Below are 15,054 nucleotides of genomic sequence, written 5' to 3'. Positions count from 1 at the left end.
CCACTCCCATTCCCTGATCCCACGAGAACCCTTCCAACATTCCCAGGTCCCACAGGACCCTTCCAACATTTCCTGATCCCACGAGAACCCTTCCAACATTCCCAGGTCCCACGGGACCCCTCCCAGCCACACCCACTCCCATTCCCTGATGCCATGAGAACCATTCCAACATTCCCTGATCCCACAAGGACCCTTCCACCCATTCCCTGATCCCACGAGAACCCTTCCAACATTCCCTGATCCCACATGATCCCTTCCACCCATTCCCTGATCCCACGAGAACCCTTCCAACATTCCCTGATCCCACATGATCCCTTCCAACATTCCCTGATCCCACAGGACCTCTCCCAGCTGCACCCACTCCCATTCCCAGATCCCACAGGACCCCTCCCAGCCACACCCACTCCCATTCCCTGATCCCACGAGAACCATTCCAACATTCCCTGATCCCATGAGAACCATTCCAACATTCCCTGATCCCACGGGACCCCTCCCACCCGCACCCACTCCCATTCCCTGATCCCACGAGAACCCTTCCAACATTCCCAGGTCCCACAGGACCCTTCCAACATTCCCTGATCCCACGAGAACCCTTCCAACATTCCCAGGTCCCACAGGACCCTTCCAACATTCCCTGATCCCACGAGAACCCTTCCAACATTCCCAGGTCCCACGGGACCCGTCCTACCCCCACCCACTCCCACTCCCAGATCCCACGGGACCCCTCCCACCCACTCCCGTTCCCGTTCCCGTTCCCGTTCCCGACTCACCGTCATGGCAGCGCTATACGGCCGTGCACACCGTGCTCACGGTGAACTCGGCCTCGCTGGCCATGATGTCCGAGGGCTGCAGGTTCCTGTCGTACATGGGGTTCTCAAAGGTGCCCCTCACGTTGGTGTTCTCGTGGCCGGCGTAGCCATTGAACGGGACTTTGGGTCTCCTCCTGTGGGATCGGGGACAAAACCCACCCAGGTGACGGCCCTGAGGGAAGGCACTGACAGGGAAAACCCCTAGGGATGGGGCAGGAAAATGCAGCCGGATTGATCAGGAGCAAACCTGAATTTACACCACGTTCAAAGCCGTGGCGGGGGCGGGGGGGAATTGGCTTTTTGTCCTCCTGAATGCGGCCACAAATCCCATTAATGGCCAGCAAAACCCTCTTTGTTCTCCTCTCCCAAACCCTTGTCCTGCCATGCTTTATTGTCCCAGCTCTAAAATCCAGCTCACTGATATTTCTCTCAAACCCCCAAATTTCTTTCACCTTTTGGAATTATTCCCCCAATCTCCCAAACCCTCTTTGTTTTTGTCCCACTTCCTGAATTAAACCAGCCCTAAAGCTGGGATTTGAAGCCCACCCCACCAATATTTCTCTCAAATCCCCAAATTTCTATGGAATAATTCCCCCAAATTCCCAAACTCTCTTTGTTTTTCTACCCCACCTCCTGAATTAAACCAGCCCTAAAGCTGGGATTTGAAGCCCACCCCACCAATATTTCTCTCAAATCCCTGAATTTCTTTCACCTTCTGGAATTATTCCCCCAATCTCCCAAACCCTCTTTGTTTCTGTCCCACTTCCTGAATTAAACCAGCCCTAAAGCTGGGATTTTAAGCCCAGCTCACTGATATTTCTCTCAAATCCCTGAATTTCCTTCACCTTTAGGAATTGTTGCCCCAAACCCACCTGTGTTTGTAGAGATAAAGCACAAACCCTGCAATAATCAGGGCGATGAAAGGCACAAGGATGGCGGCTGCCACGGAGCTGCTGTTGGATGCAAAGTGGTGCCCGATGGATTCGGGATCATTTTCCATCATGCTGATGTCTGGAACACAGCAGAAAGGAAAACGTTTCCCACATTTCCCAGCCCCTGATGGGGGAAAAGTGCTTGGCTCAAGGTACAGGTGGCACCAGCAGCAAAATGAATGAAGTGGTGCTGGAAAAGGGAATTTTAAAATGGATGTGCAAGGATGGAGAACCAGACCAATTTAGGCCTCATCATTTATGTAGAGCTGCAGTTAGAGAGTGGTGTAAATTGATTTATTTTGCTGAAAAGATCCAACTTGGATGCATAAATTTGGGCTTTAAGGAGACTCTGAAATGCTGCAATAACGACCATCCATAAAGGTGAGGAGATTCCAGCAATCCTGAGGGATTAAAGAGCTCAAACCACGCTTTAACAGGTATTTAAGAGCTTAAACTTTGGGTGGTTCAAGCTCTCAAGAGCCTCTGTGATTTCTGATGGAGGCACTTTCTGTGCTGGGAATGGGATTTGGGCTTGGCAGGGATCTGGGAATTCGGAAACAAAAAAAAAAAAACCCAAACAAGTCCAGGCGTTGTTTGTGCCTCCAAACTCTCCCTGCCTTTGAACAGCAGCCTGGTTATCCCTCATTTTGTTCCCAAATTATAAATTTTATCGTCGTCCCATTTGTTTTGTGCTGTCTGTCTCCCACAAACCTCACACCAAGTTCAGCAGAACTCGGGAAGTGTGGAAAACTCAAGCCGGGGATTGGAGAGACATTCCCTGCTTGGAAACCCCCACCAGGCCAAAATGGAGCTTTTGGAATCCAGGGGAAAAACACAAATCCAGGGAATTTTACCAAGTCTCTGGAGGCCAAACTGCCCGAAGCCTTTGCCACGCACAAAGCCCTGGTACACGAAGGTGCCGCTCGACGACTCCGGCGAGACCTGAGGAGAGTGGAAATCGAGGGATTTATCCAACATTTCCCTGGATTTAACACCCAGCTCGTCTCAGCCCCTCCCAAGTGCATTCATCTGATGCAGTTCCCCAGAAAATCCTGGTGTTTTTTGAGGGGTTTCGCTGCCCAGCAGCTGAAAATTCTCCTGTCTCAAAGGAAGGGAAGCCAAAAAAATCTTGTTTGTGATAAACAAACACCGGAGAGGACATTGCTGATTCCAGAGGGAGAGGGAAGAAGTGGCCATGGGTCAGTTGGATCCATGTTTTTGTCCAAGCTCCAGTGGATCCCTAAAGGGCTTGGGAAACTCCCAGACACAGGCAGAGGGTGAGGAGTTGGCTCCATTAAGGAAAATCAGCTTTTCCAGCAAGATGTTGAGCAGATAGAAAATATCCACGTGGAACGGATCCCGTTGGGTTTCTCCTCCAGCTTTATCTGGGAGATGATGGATTCCAAACCACAGGGCAATAAAACCAACCCCCAGCTGCAGGAGAAGCTGTCACCTGCTGGCCAAGTGCCACATCCTTCTCCCAGCTCCAGCAATTATCCCTCAGCTCCAGGGGAGGGAAATCCAGGCTGGGAAAGCCACGGGAAGGTGGATTTTGTGCACTCACGTGTCCATCCAGAGCCCATTTGTCATTCCTAAACTTGTTGGCAAAGATGTCCAATGGCCCCATGATCTGGTACACCTGGAGGAGCAGGTGCACGTCTTCCTTCTTGTAAATCCCTGGAAAAGAAGGGATTTTTGTCAGCTCTGGATCACTCTGGCTTGAAATAATTGAGTGGGAGGGCAGAGAAAGCACATCAGGATTTGAGCCCTGTCACTGGGATGCACTGGGAACACAGCCCAGGAGAATGAAGATATTTTCCATGTGGGAAAGGACTCAATATTCAATTGATATTCAGGTTTTGCTGCTGGATCAGGAAGAGCCTGGTGCTCCAGGAAGGCAGAGAGATGGAATCAGGGCTGGAAGGGACCCCCCAGGATCATCAAAGCCCAGCTCTCATCGTTTCATGTTTTTTACCAAAAGCTCCACGTCCTACATTGCACACCTCCAGGGGTGGGCACTCCAAACCCCCCTGGGCAATTCCAAGGCCTGACCACCCTTTCCCACGCAGAAATTTTCCCTAAAATCCAACCTGGCACAGATTGAGGCCATTTCCTCTCATCCTGGGAGCAGAGCCTGACCCACCCTGGCAGGGATTTGTGGTGAACCCCCCCCATCCTCCTTTTCTCCAGGCTCCATTGGGAATTCTCCAGCTCCATTCCCTTTTTTTCTGGACATACTCCAACCCCTCCCAAAGGCCACGAGGTGTCCCTCACCAGACACCTGGAGCTCCACCCCACTGTGGTCCATCAAGGTGGCGTTGACCTTGCTGGTGGCAGGGTCGAAGCTGGTGACAGAGAGCATGGCTGGCTGCTTCTTCCCCATGTACTCATAGGAACCTTTCCAGAGGGAATTTCTTGCAAACACATCCGCAGGAACTGGAATTACAGCAGTGGGAGATGCCAAAAAAAAAAAAAAAAAAATAGAAAAAGAAAAAAAAAAAGGAGTGTTTCTGTTTTTCCAGGGGAAAAAAAACCCCCAGGGTTTCTTTCTTTTTGTTTCTTTGAATTTATTTTAATTTCAATAATTAAATTACTTTAAATGTTGAATATTTTTAAAAAATATATTTTAAGTATCCTAAATCCCACCCGCTCTGCGCCATCACCACGGGGGGATAAAGCCAAAACCAGTGACTTTAATTTGGCTGCTGTGTCCAAAAACAAAAGGAAAGTTTTTTAAAATGAATCAACCCTCAAAATAATTTATTAGGAAAAATGAATTTAACATAAAAAAGGTTAAATGTGTGAAATCCTGGAAGGGCTGGAATGCTCTGGGGAGGGCAGTGGGTGTTGATGTCCACCTTCAGGGAATAGGATGGGGCACGAGGCAGCGTCCAGAGTGCCAAGGAGTTCAGGAAGGAGGATTTGCTGAGGTCCAGGGACAGCAGGGATGTGTCCATGGGGATCAGCCCCCCTGAACCCTCCCCTGAGATTTTGGGGGATGTTTCCCCCACACCCTCCCCTGATATTCTGGGGGATGTTTCCCCCCTGAACCCTCCCCTGAGATTTTGGGGGATGTTTCCCCCACACCCTCCCCTGAGATTTTGGGGGATGCTTCCCCCACACCCTCCCCTGAGATTTTGGGGGATGTTTCCCCCCTGAACCCTCCCCTGAGATTTTGGGGGATGTTTCCCCCACACCCTCCCCTGAGATTTTGGGGGATGCTTCCCCCACACCCTCCCCTGAGATTTTGGGGGATGTTTCCCCCCTGAACCCTCCCCTGAGATTTTGGGGGATGTTTCCCCCACACCCTCCCCTGAGATTTTGGGGGATGTTTCCCCCACACCCTCCCCTGAGATTTTGGGGGATGTTTCCCCCACACCCTCACCTGAGACCTTGGCGAGCGGCGGTTCCCGCGCGGTGCCCACGGGTCTCCCGCTGGGACGGACATCAGCTGGGACAGAAGGCAAAGCACAGCTGGTGAATATTGTGGGCTCTGCCATTGTCCATCCCAGAATTCCTGAGGCTGGAAAAGCCCTCCAAGGTCACAGAGCTCATGCTGTGCCTGATCCTTTCCTTGTCACCCAGCCCAGGGCACTGAGTGCCACGTCCAGCCCTTCCTTGGGAATTCCAAACCTCTCTAGGCAGCCCTTTCCAAGGTTTGACCACCCTTTCCATGCAGAATTTTTCCTTAAAATCCAACCCCAAACTCCCCCGGCCCAGCCTGAGGCCGTTCCCTCTGCTCCTGTCCCTGTTCCCTGGAGCAGATCCCAAATCCCCCCGGCTGTCCCCTCCTGGCAGGGAGCTGTGCAGAGCCACAAGGTCCCCCCTGATCCCCCTTTTCTCCAGGCTGAGCTCCTTCCCAGCTCCATCAGGAATTCTCCAGCCCCTTCCCAGCTCTGTTCCCTGCTCTGGACACACTCCAGCCCCTCCATGTCCCAAATGGAGGAGCTCAGAACTGGACACAGCACTCGAGGTGTCCCTCACCAGTGCCCAGGACAGGGACAATCAGGGGACAATCCCTTCTCTGCTCCTGCTGGTCCATCCCTGATCCAGACCAGGTGCCACTGGCCACCTGGGCACACCTGGCTCATGTCCAGCTGCTGTCCCTCAGCACCCCCAGGTCCCTCTCTGCCTTTCAGCCCATCCCCAGCCTGTCCTGCCCTTCCCTGTGCTCCAATCCCAAGTGTCCAGAGTGACCCAACTCCAGGAGCCATTCCAATGGATCAGAACACACTCCTCATCCAAGACTCTATGGCAGGCAAAATGTGGTGGGGATAAACAAGTTTTGCCTTGTGCTTTTGTCTAGGTGCTTCTAGACCCAAAAGTCTCCCCAGAAGATCCCCAGGTGATTCTTTAAGGAAAGACTGGAAGTGACACTCGAGTGTTGGGTCACAGGTTGGACTTGATGACCTCAAAGGCCTTTTCCAACCTAATTCTGGGGTTCTGCTGTGGAGAGCAGCGGTGGAGATCCTCCCACCAACAGAAAATCAGGCTGGGCCATCCCACAGCTTTTAAGGGAAAAAAGTCACGGCTGAAAACACCTCCCTCCTTCCTTGGAGTTCTGAGCCCAGAACTGAACCTTGGCTTTATCGGCAGGTTGAAAACCACCTTTGAAGGACCTCAAGGCCCAGGATCTCTACAGCCTGAGAGCCTGGGGAGGGTCTCAGAGCCCAGCTGGTGCTCCCAGCCCCTCACCCAGGCAGATGGGAGGTTTCCCTGTCCAGCTGCCATCGGATTTGCAGGTGCGGTGCTCGGAGCCCCCGGTGAGGTAGAAGCCGCTCTGGCAGGAGTAGATCAAGGTGTAGCCCAGGGAGGGCAGGTCCAGGGCACCCACGTTGGCATGGGATGGGGTCTCTGGCTGCCTGCAGTGGTGGGCTGGAAGGGAGAGGGAAAAACAGGTGAGGGAAACCACCCAGGTGGGCAAGGAGAGGGTGAAAAGTGACCCCGTGACATCAACAGGGGAACAGGATCCTCCTGGAAGAGTTTCTACACCACAGCTCACAGGGCTGGATTTTTCCCATCTGGAGCAATTAATGAGGAGCTTCCCATGCTGGGTTTCTCCTCCTGGCTAAAGCTGAACCCAGCTCCAGCTCGATGAGCTGAAAATCAGGATTGGCCATTTCCCCATTTTTAAGGGAAAAAATCAAAACCAAAGGATGCTGAAGGAGTTATGAGCCCAGTGCCAGGTGTGGGTGCAGACTAAAACCTGCCTTTGCAATCCCCAATTCTCCTAAAAATCCAATAGATTTCCTCCAAGAATTCATTTTGCAGAGCCAAATTAATTTTGAGGGCCCCAGCTGCGTGTGGCATTCCCAGGACTCACGGACGCAGTCGGGCTGGACGCCGCTCCAGGTCAGGTTGGGCATGCAGGTCCTGGTGGTGGAGCCCTGCAGGAGATATCCCTTCTGGCACCTGAAGAACAGGATGCTTCCCACCTGTCCCAACAGGATACAATCACTCAGCTTCCCAGCAATTCCAGGCCTTCATTCCATGTCCTTGTCACCACCTCACCCCTCACAGGAGCAGCTCCACTCCCGAAGTTCCCAAGTTGGGAGCTCCCAACCGAGCAAAAAAAATCCCACTTGTGGTGTCTCCAAATTAATGAAACCTAAAATTAATTAATTAAACCCCAAGATTAAAGTAAGTAATTAGCAGGAAAACAGGAGGATCCATTCTGGCATCCACTATCCCAGCAGGGAATGGCAGGAATGGAGCCCCCCAGGGAGTCACTGTGGGATTTTTGTCCCCATTCCAATGATCTCCTGCTGGATGAGAGCTGGGATTAGCAAAAGCACCTGCAGGAGTTGGCCTGAAAATTAATGGGAATTAATGTGAATAGCAGCAACTATTAATTAGCACTGTAATAAATTTCAGATACAATGCACTGCTAACTAATGCCATGCAAACACACTTGGAGGGCCAACAGGAGCATCTTGGGGTGTCCTGCTCCCAGGAGGAGACAGGAATCCATGGGAGGACACAGGAATCCATGGAAAGATGAAAGAATCCATGGAAGAAGGACATGTGAGCCCATGGGAAGAGACATCAATGCATAAGGGGAGACGTGAATCCAAGGGAGAACACGTGAATCCATGGGATGACGTGTGAATTCATGTGAGGAGACATGAATCCATGGGATAACACAAGGATCCATGGGATGACACAAGGGATCCCTGGGATGACACAGGAATCCATGGGATGACACAAGGGATCCATGGGATGACACAAGGGATCCATGGGATGGCACAGGGATCCATGGGATGGCACAGGGATCCATGGGATGGCACAGGAATCCATGGGATAACACAAGGATCCATGGGATGACACAAGGGATCCCTGGGATGACACAGGAATCCATGGGATGGCACAGGGATCCATGGGATGACACAAGGATCCATGGGATGGCACAGGGATCCATGGGATGGCACAGGAATCCATGGGATGACACAAGGGATCCCTGGGATGACACAAGGATCCATGGGATGACACAGGGATCCATGGGATGGCACAGGGATCCATGGGATGGCACAGGAATCCATGGGATGGCACAGGAATCCATGGGATGGCACAGGAATCCATGGGATGACACAAGGAATCCATGGGATGGCACAGGGATCCATGGGATGGCACAGGGATCCATGGGATGGCACAAGGGATCCACGGGATGACACAAGGATCCATGGGATGACACAGGGATCCACGGGATGGCACAAGGGATCCACGGGATGACACAGGGATCCATGGGATGGCACAGGGATCCATGGGATGGCACAGGGATCCAAGGGATGACACAGGGATCCACGGGATGACACAGGGATCCAAGGGATGACACAGGGATCCATGGGATGGCACAGGGATCCATGGGATGACACAGGGATCCATGGGATGGCACAGGGATCCAAGGGATGACACAGGGATCCATGGGATGGCACAGGGATCCATGGGATGACACAGGGATCCATGGGATGGCACAGGGATCCATGGGATGGCACAGGGATCCATGGGATGGCACAGGGATCCAAGGGATGACACAGGGATCCATGGGATGGCACAGGGATCCATGGGATGGCACAGGGATCCACGGGATGACACAGGGATCCAGGCCAAGCACCGAGCAGGGCCAGTTTTGTGGCACACCCCTCTTCCATGGCCATACCTGGTATCCCTGGGAATTGTTCTGCATCCCAAAAAGAGGCACTCCAGGATCCGCACACGTCGTGAGGCTGGGATCTGTTAAGACAGGGACAGGGATAGGGATTTACAGGGCAGCTCAGACCCCTCCAGGCACACGGATCCTGCTGCACCTCTGGAACACACGTGGGATTTGGCTCCGAAGGAACACACGGCCATGAGGAAAAACACAAGGATCTTCCTGTTCTTTAAATCCCTTAAATCGTGCTGCAGCACCAAGTAACCAGAGGCACTTCATCCCTCAGGAGAAAAACTGGGAACACATGCCTTGGATGAGGACAGCTCTTCCCACATCCACACCGTGCCCTCTGCTCCCAAGGTCCATCCAAGCTCCAAGGATCCCACCCTCTTCCCTGCTCCCAAGGTCCATCCCAAGCTCCAAGGATCCCACCCTCTTCCCTGCTCCCAAGGTCCATCCCAAGCTCCAAGGATCCCACCCTCTTCCCTGCTCCCAAGGTCCATCCCAAGCTCCAAGGATCCCATCCTCCTCCCTACCCCCTGCTCCCACGGTCCATCCTGACCTCCAAGGAGCACGGGACTGGGGCTGACAGTGCAGTGAGCCCCCAGGTCCTCACTGCCCCCCTTACCGATGCAGCTGGGCTGGGTCCCGCTCCAGGTGCCGTCGGACTGGCAGAACCTCCGCGCCGAGCCCACCAGCACCAGCGGGGCCAGGCAGGAGAAGGACACGGATGAGCGGTAGGTGAAGCCTCGGTCCTCCCTCCTGCCCTGGGCTGGGGTCCCTGGGTCCCCACAGAACACGGCTGCAACAGCAAAGGGACATGGACGTGGCCACAGACCCCTCTGGGAATGTCACATCCCATCCAGGCTCCCTGATTAACTCAGGAATGAGTGGAGGCAAAGGCACAGCTGGCTGCATTCCTTGAAATTCTCTCCATTTGTCAATGGCTGTTAATTAACTTCCACCTTCTACCCCGGATTTGCCTTTTTTCCCCTTCCTCTCTTTCTTCTCCCCTAATTGCACGGTGTCACTTTGCTCCTTGGAACAAAACCCACTAATTATCCCAGGTCCAGGGAAAGGTGTGAGGAACGGTGAGGGGTTTGTGAGATTTAATATGAAAATGGATATTGTGCAGCTGGAAAAGGAACTCAGAGCTGCCTTGAGCATCAGAAGGCATTTAATTCCCTTTTTTTTTGGTATTCACTGTTATACCAAACCCACCCAGCCTTCACAAAACATCTATAACTTCTCCTGCAACAGTGCCCTTTGCCAAAGGATTTTTTTGTTCCAGGAGTTCTGACTGCAGAAGATTCGGTCACTGAGGGCAAACACCCAGTTTTGAGGATGTTTCTTAGGCAGGAGCATGGAAAATGCCTGGATTCATCCCAAATGTGGCCTCACCCCTCTGTCACAGAGTGGAGTGACCACCTGTGACCATAGTGTGACCACCTGTGCCCTCAGAGTGACCACCTGTGCCCTCAGAGTGACCACCTGTGTCCCTACAGTGACCACCTGCATCCCTTCTCCTTACAGGTGCCAAACCAAGGGTCCCAAAAAACCAAGGCATGTGGGAAGTGAGAGAGCAGCCAGACTTTGGCTCCAGCCTCCTGAAGCATCACCACGGCACCAAAAATTCCCACTCCAGCTGACAGAAAACTTCATTCAGGAACAGGGCAGGGAAGCACCCTGTGAACCCAGAGCTGCCAAACCAGGAAAAAAGCTGGGAGAAGCCCCCAAAAGGTGGATTTTAAGCAGATTCCTGGTGGAAAAGCAGGAAGGTGCCTACTCACGGAAGCACTGGGGGATCTCCCCGCTCCAGGAGCCGTTGCCCTCGCAGGTGAGCACGGCAGGCAGGGACAGCTGGTAGCCCTCGAGGCAAGCGTAGCTGACACTGGAGCCCCAGCTGAAATCTGAGCCCACCACCTTCCCGTTGGGAATGGCCTGGGGAGCTCTGCAGGTGATGGCTGGAGGAGGAGGAGGAGGAGGAGGAGGAGGAGAAGGAGGAGAAGGAGGAGAAGGAGGAGAAGGAGGAGAAGGAGGAGAAGGAGGAGAAGGACAAGGAGAAAAGAAGAAGAGACAAGGAGAAGAGGAGAAAAGGAGAGAAGGAGAGAAGGAGGAGAAAGAGGAAAAGTCAGATCTCTCCTCTTCTTAATTATTTTCCATTAACAAGCACATTCCATGTAGGAGCAAAATCACCTCCTGCTCTCCAAGAGCATCTCCCAGGATTGTCACAAAGTGGGGTCAAACACTTTGAAGTTCGGAGTTAAATCCCAAATCAGAAAATATCCTGTGAGGATCATCCAGTCCAACCCCTGCACAGACACCCCAAAATCCCACCCTGTGCATCCCTGAGAGCGTTGTCCAAATATTCCTTGAGACCTTGGGGCTGTGTCCATTCCCTGGGGAGCTTGTTCAGCACCCCACCACCCTCTGGGGGAAGAACTTTTTCCTAAACATCCCTACAAATCCAGATTTGGAGTCAACGCACGTTCTCAGCTGAAGGTAAAAATCAGCCCTGACGTGGCATGAAAACTCATCCCAGATTTCCCCAAAGATTCACACATTTTGGACAACCTGGCTGAGGCTCAGACGAGCAGTTGAAGCCACAACCTGTCGGGTTTTCACCCACTCTGGGGTGTTTTGAGATGACATTTTTGCAGCACTCTGCTTTTCAGCTCAGAGGAGCTAAACCTGTGCCTCCAAATGAGACTCTTGGCCACATTCAGGATCATTTCTGCAGCATTTGCTCAGTGCAAAGATGAAAAAGGAGAGGAAGAATTGCTCTTTACAGCTTCTGAAGGAGCTGGAGTGCATTTGAGAGTTTTTATGTGGCCCGTGTTTATATCAGCGCCATGACAGGTGAATTTTCCAGATTTTTTAAGGACTGCAGAGATGCTGCCACACATCTTATCTGCACTGGGGGAGTGAGCAAAAGAGATCCAGCCTGCCCAGCCACTGTTTTCCTATTTCCCTTTGCTATCTCTGAACCACAGGAGCCATCTCAGAATAATGAAAGGACTCGCAGGGAACATTTTTCAGATGTTTCTGGGCGATGCCAGCAAAGCGTCTGCTGGAAAAACATGATATTTCATCGCAGTTTGATCCGAGTTTTTGTGCAAAATCACTTTGCTCCCTGGGCTTTGCTCCCTCTCCAGCACAAGGAGAAGAGCAGCTCCCTCCCTCCCTCCCTCCCAGGCACGGACTTGACAGCCCTGAAGACAGCAAGGTGTTGCTGCTCCCTGAAAAAAGCCACCAACTTTGGATGGAATGAGGGAGCTGGGGGACGCCCAGCCAGGTTTTTAGGGGAACTTTGGTGGCCTGCAGAAGTTGTCTGCTGCAACATTTCACAGAATTTACAGAATTCACAGAATCACCGGGTTGGGAGAGACCTTAAAGATCATCAGGCCCAACCCGTGCCCCAACACCTCAACTAAACCATAGCACTGAGCCACATCCAGTCTTTTTTTAAAACACATCCAGGGATGGCAATTCCACCACCTCCCCAGGCAGAGCATTCCAGTATTTTTTGGAACTCTTTCTGTGAAAAGCTTTTTCCTAATACCCAATCTAATTGCCCCTTGACACAGCTTAAGGCTGTGTCCTCTGGTTCTGTCAGCGCTGCCTAGAGAAGGAGACCAACCCCACGTGAGCACAGCCACCTTTCAGGGAATTTTACAAAGTGATGGGATCACCCCGGAGTGTCCTGTCCTCCAGGATTCCTACCCTTGCAGACAGGTTTGGTGCCGTTCCAGGTGCGGTCTTTGGTGCAGGTGAGGGCAGCTGCCCTGTCTGACTCCATCATGAAGCCAGGAGTGCACTGGAACACCACGGATTTGTTGTAGGTGAAGTCACTGCCCAGCCTGAGCCCGTTGGCCGGCACGCCGGGATCTCCACAGTTGATCACTGCCAAGGAAAGGAAGAAGGAGAATTTCTGGCAGCTGGAACCACACCTGTGATGGTCCTGAAGTGGGATTTAACCAGTTAAATGTGCAGCAGGTTTGTAGCAGGGGTGGAGCTTAATGACTTGTTAAGGAGCTGGATTAATTAAACACTAAAGCAAACCAGAGTCAAAGCTGGGTGAAGGGAAGGCAGTTTGCCCACAGCACTCCCCACTTAGCCCAGATCCTGCCTCGGATGTTGAGGCTCCCTGAGCTGACACACATCTCTGTCCCAGGAGTGTCACACTCGGGAGCAGCCCTGGACAGCCTCCCCAGCTCCACCAGCATCCACTCCCAAAATCATTCCAGAGCTCCCTCCATCCAGCTGGAAAAAGACAACCCAAGATTTTTCCATTAGGTCCCGGCAGAATTCCCAGGCTGAGGTGCTGCTGGTCCCAGGGTTCAGCAGAGTTTCTCAGGGTGGCACTCGTGTGTTGGTGCCTTAGGATCTGAATTTTTCTATTTTTCTATTTGTAACCCTGAAATTCTGTAGTGTGTAACTCTAAACTCCATATCCAGTGTGAGCTGCTGCTCTCCCGTTTTGGGCACACACAACAATTCCTCTCCAGGCTGGGAATCAAGGACACCTCACTGCCTCAGGCCCTGAGAGATGGAAACAAAAGTGATTGGGGGGAGAAAATTGGGGTAAATGACTTCATTACCTGAAGCTGGAATTGGGAGATTAACCCCCAATATGCAAATGGACCAAACTTATAAAAGTGTGAAAACCTGTGACCCGTTGTTTATTTTTGGGTGTAGTCCTTGGGGGGCTTTGTCTGCCCTAAATGTACCTGAAGGCCCTCCAAAAAATAGAAATAAACTGCTTTTTATTCACTTAATTTTGTCTGGCCTCTGTTCTTAGGCAGCCCCAAAAGGCATCATGTGGGCACAACTGGGCCTGCCAGCTGATCCTTCCCCTCTCCCTGTGGCAGAATTCCATCCCAGTGCTCACCAGTGCACTCGGGGCTGGTCCCAGTCCAGGTGCCATTGACTGTGCAGTGCCTGCTCAGCACCCCTGTGGAATAATAACCCTCCCTGCACTGGTAGATGATGGAGCTGGAGAACACCAGGCCATCGTTGAAGATCACCCTGGCATTGCTGGGCGTTCCAGGGTTCCCGCAGGAAATCACTGGGAAGGGAAAAGGGGAAATTAAAATAAACAATGAAACATAAACGAACCCCCAGAACTCCGAGGGTTTCCTCCTGCATTGGCTGTCCTCAGTAAAGGCAGATTCTGGGGACATGAGAACAAACAGCTCTGGGGACATGAGGACACTGCTGGGGACACCGGGGCAGTCCTGGGGACATGAGAACAAACAGCTCTGGGGACATGAGGACACTGCTGGGGACACCAGGGCAGTCCTGGGGACATGAGAACAAACAGCTCTGGGGACATGAGAACACTGCTGGGGACACCAGGGCAGTCCTGGGGACATGAGAACAGCTCTGGGGACATGAGAACAGCTCTGGGGACACCAGGGAAGTTTCAGGGGACACCAGGGAAGTTCTGGGGAGACTGGAGCAGTTCTGGGGACACCAAGGAAGTTCCAGGGGACACAAGAACAGTTCTGGGGGAACTGGGGCAGCTCTGGGGAGACCAGAGCAATTCTTGGGACACCAGGGCACTTCTGGGCTTTTCCAAAACAGCTCTGGGGACACCAAAACAGCTCTGGGGACACTGAGGGAGTTCTGGGGCCACCGGGGTAGCTCTGAGGACACCAGGGAAGTTCTGGGGACACCAAAGCAGCTCTGGGGGCACCGGGGCAGCTCTGGGGACACCGGGGCAGGGAGTACCTTCGCATTCCGGCTGCGTGCCGCTCCAGGAGCCGTTGGAATGGCAGATCCTCTCGGAGGAGCCCCGCAGGGTGTAGCCGGGCTCGCAGCTGAACCTCACCACGCTGCCCACGTCGAAGGCGTCCCCCAGCCCAATGCCATGGGAAGGGATCCCGGGATCGCCGCACACGCCCTGGCTGCCCCCTGCCCAGCCAGAGCACAGAGTCACCGGGGACACCGGGGCACGGCGTCCCTTGTCACCCTCATCGGGAATTCCACCCCAGCAGAGCAGTGGAATTCCAGATTGAACATTCCCTGATTCCAGGAGCCCCCTGGTTTTGAGCTGGATGCAAACACGGCTACGATTCCTGGTTCCAGCATCAGTCCCAGGGATGTTCCCCATCCATGAAGGAATTCCCACCTGTTCCAAGCCAGCCCTGCTGAACTCGGGG

At 52.9% G+C, this 15,054-nt stretch overlaps 1 protein-coding gene across 1 annotated transcript in view; it reads right to left on the bottom strand.

The window, feature by feature from the left end:
* Positions 1 to 783: 783 nt before the first annotated feature.
* The window catches only part of CSMD2 (CUB and Sushi multiple domains 2), a 272,370-nt gene continuing 258,099 nt past the window's right edge, over positions 784 to 15,054 (bottom strand). The window contains exons 57-70 of the mRNA XM_062508842.1: positions 14,624 to 14,806; positions 13,782 to 13,958; positions 12,615 to 12,794; positions 10,682 to 10,855; positions 9,520 to 9,693; positions 8,898 to 8,971; positions 7,065 to 7,176; positions 6,437 to 6,616; positions 5,127 to 5,192; positions 4,016 to 4,177; positions 3,306 to 3,418; positions 2,596 to 2,683; positions 1,682 to 1,820; positions 784 to 943 (exon numbers count right to left, since the gene is read on the bottom strand). Coding sequence (XP_062364826.1) covers positions 784 to 943; positions 1,682 to 1,820; positions 2,596 to 2,683; positions 3,306 to 3,418; positions 4,016 to 4,177; positions 5,127 to 5,192; positions 6,437 to 6,616; positions 7,065 to 7,176; positions 8,898 to 8,971; positions 9,520 to 9,693; positions 10,682 to 10,855; positions 12,615 to 12,794; positions 13,782 to 13,958; positions 14,624 to 14,806 — 1,982 coding nt within the window. The remainder of the gene's footprint in view (positions 944 to 1,681; positions 1,821 to 2,595; positions 2,684 to 3,305; positions 3,419 to 4,015; positions 4,178 to 5,126; positions 5,193 to 6,436; positions 6,617 to 7,064; positions 7,177 to 8,897; positions 8,972 to 9,519; positions 9,694 to 10,681; positions 10,856 to 12,614; positions 12,795 to 13,781; positions 13,959 to 14,623; positions 14,807 to 15,054) is intronic.

Source organism: Cinclus cinclus, chromosome 26 (genome assembly GCF_963662255.1).
Source record: "Cinclus cinclus chromosome 26, bCinCin1.1, whole genome shotgun sequence".
Classification (NCBI taxonomy): domain Eukaryota; kingdom Metazoa; phylum Chordata; class Aves; order Passeriformes; family Cinclidae; genus Cinclus; species Cinclus cinclus.
Note: the sequence above shows the minus strand (reverse complement) of the source record. Positions and strands in the feature narration are given on the sequence as shown.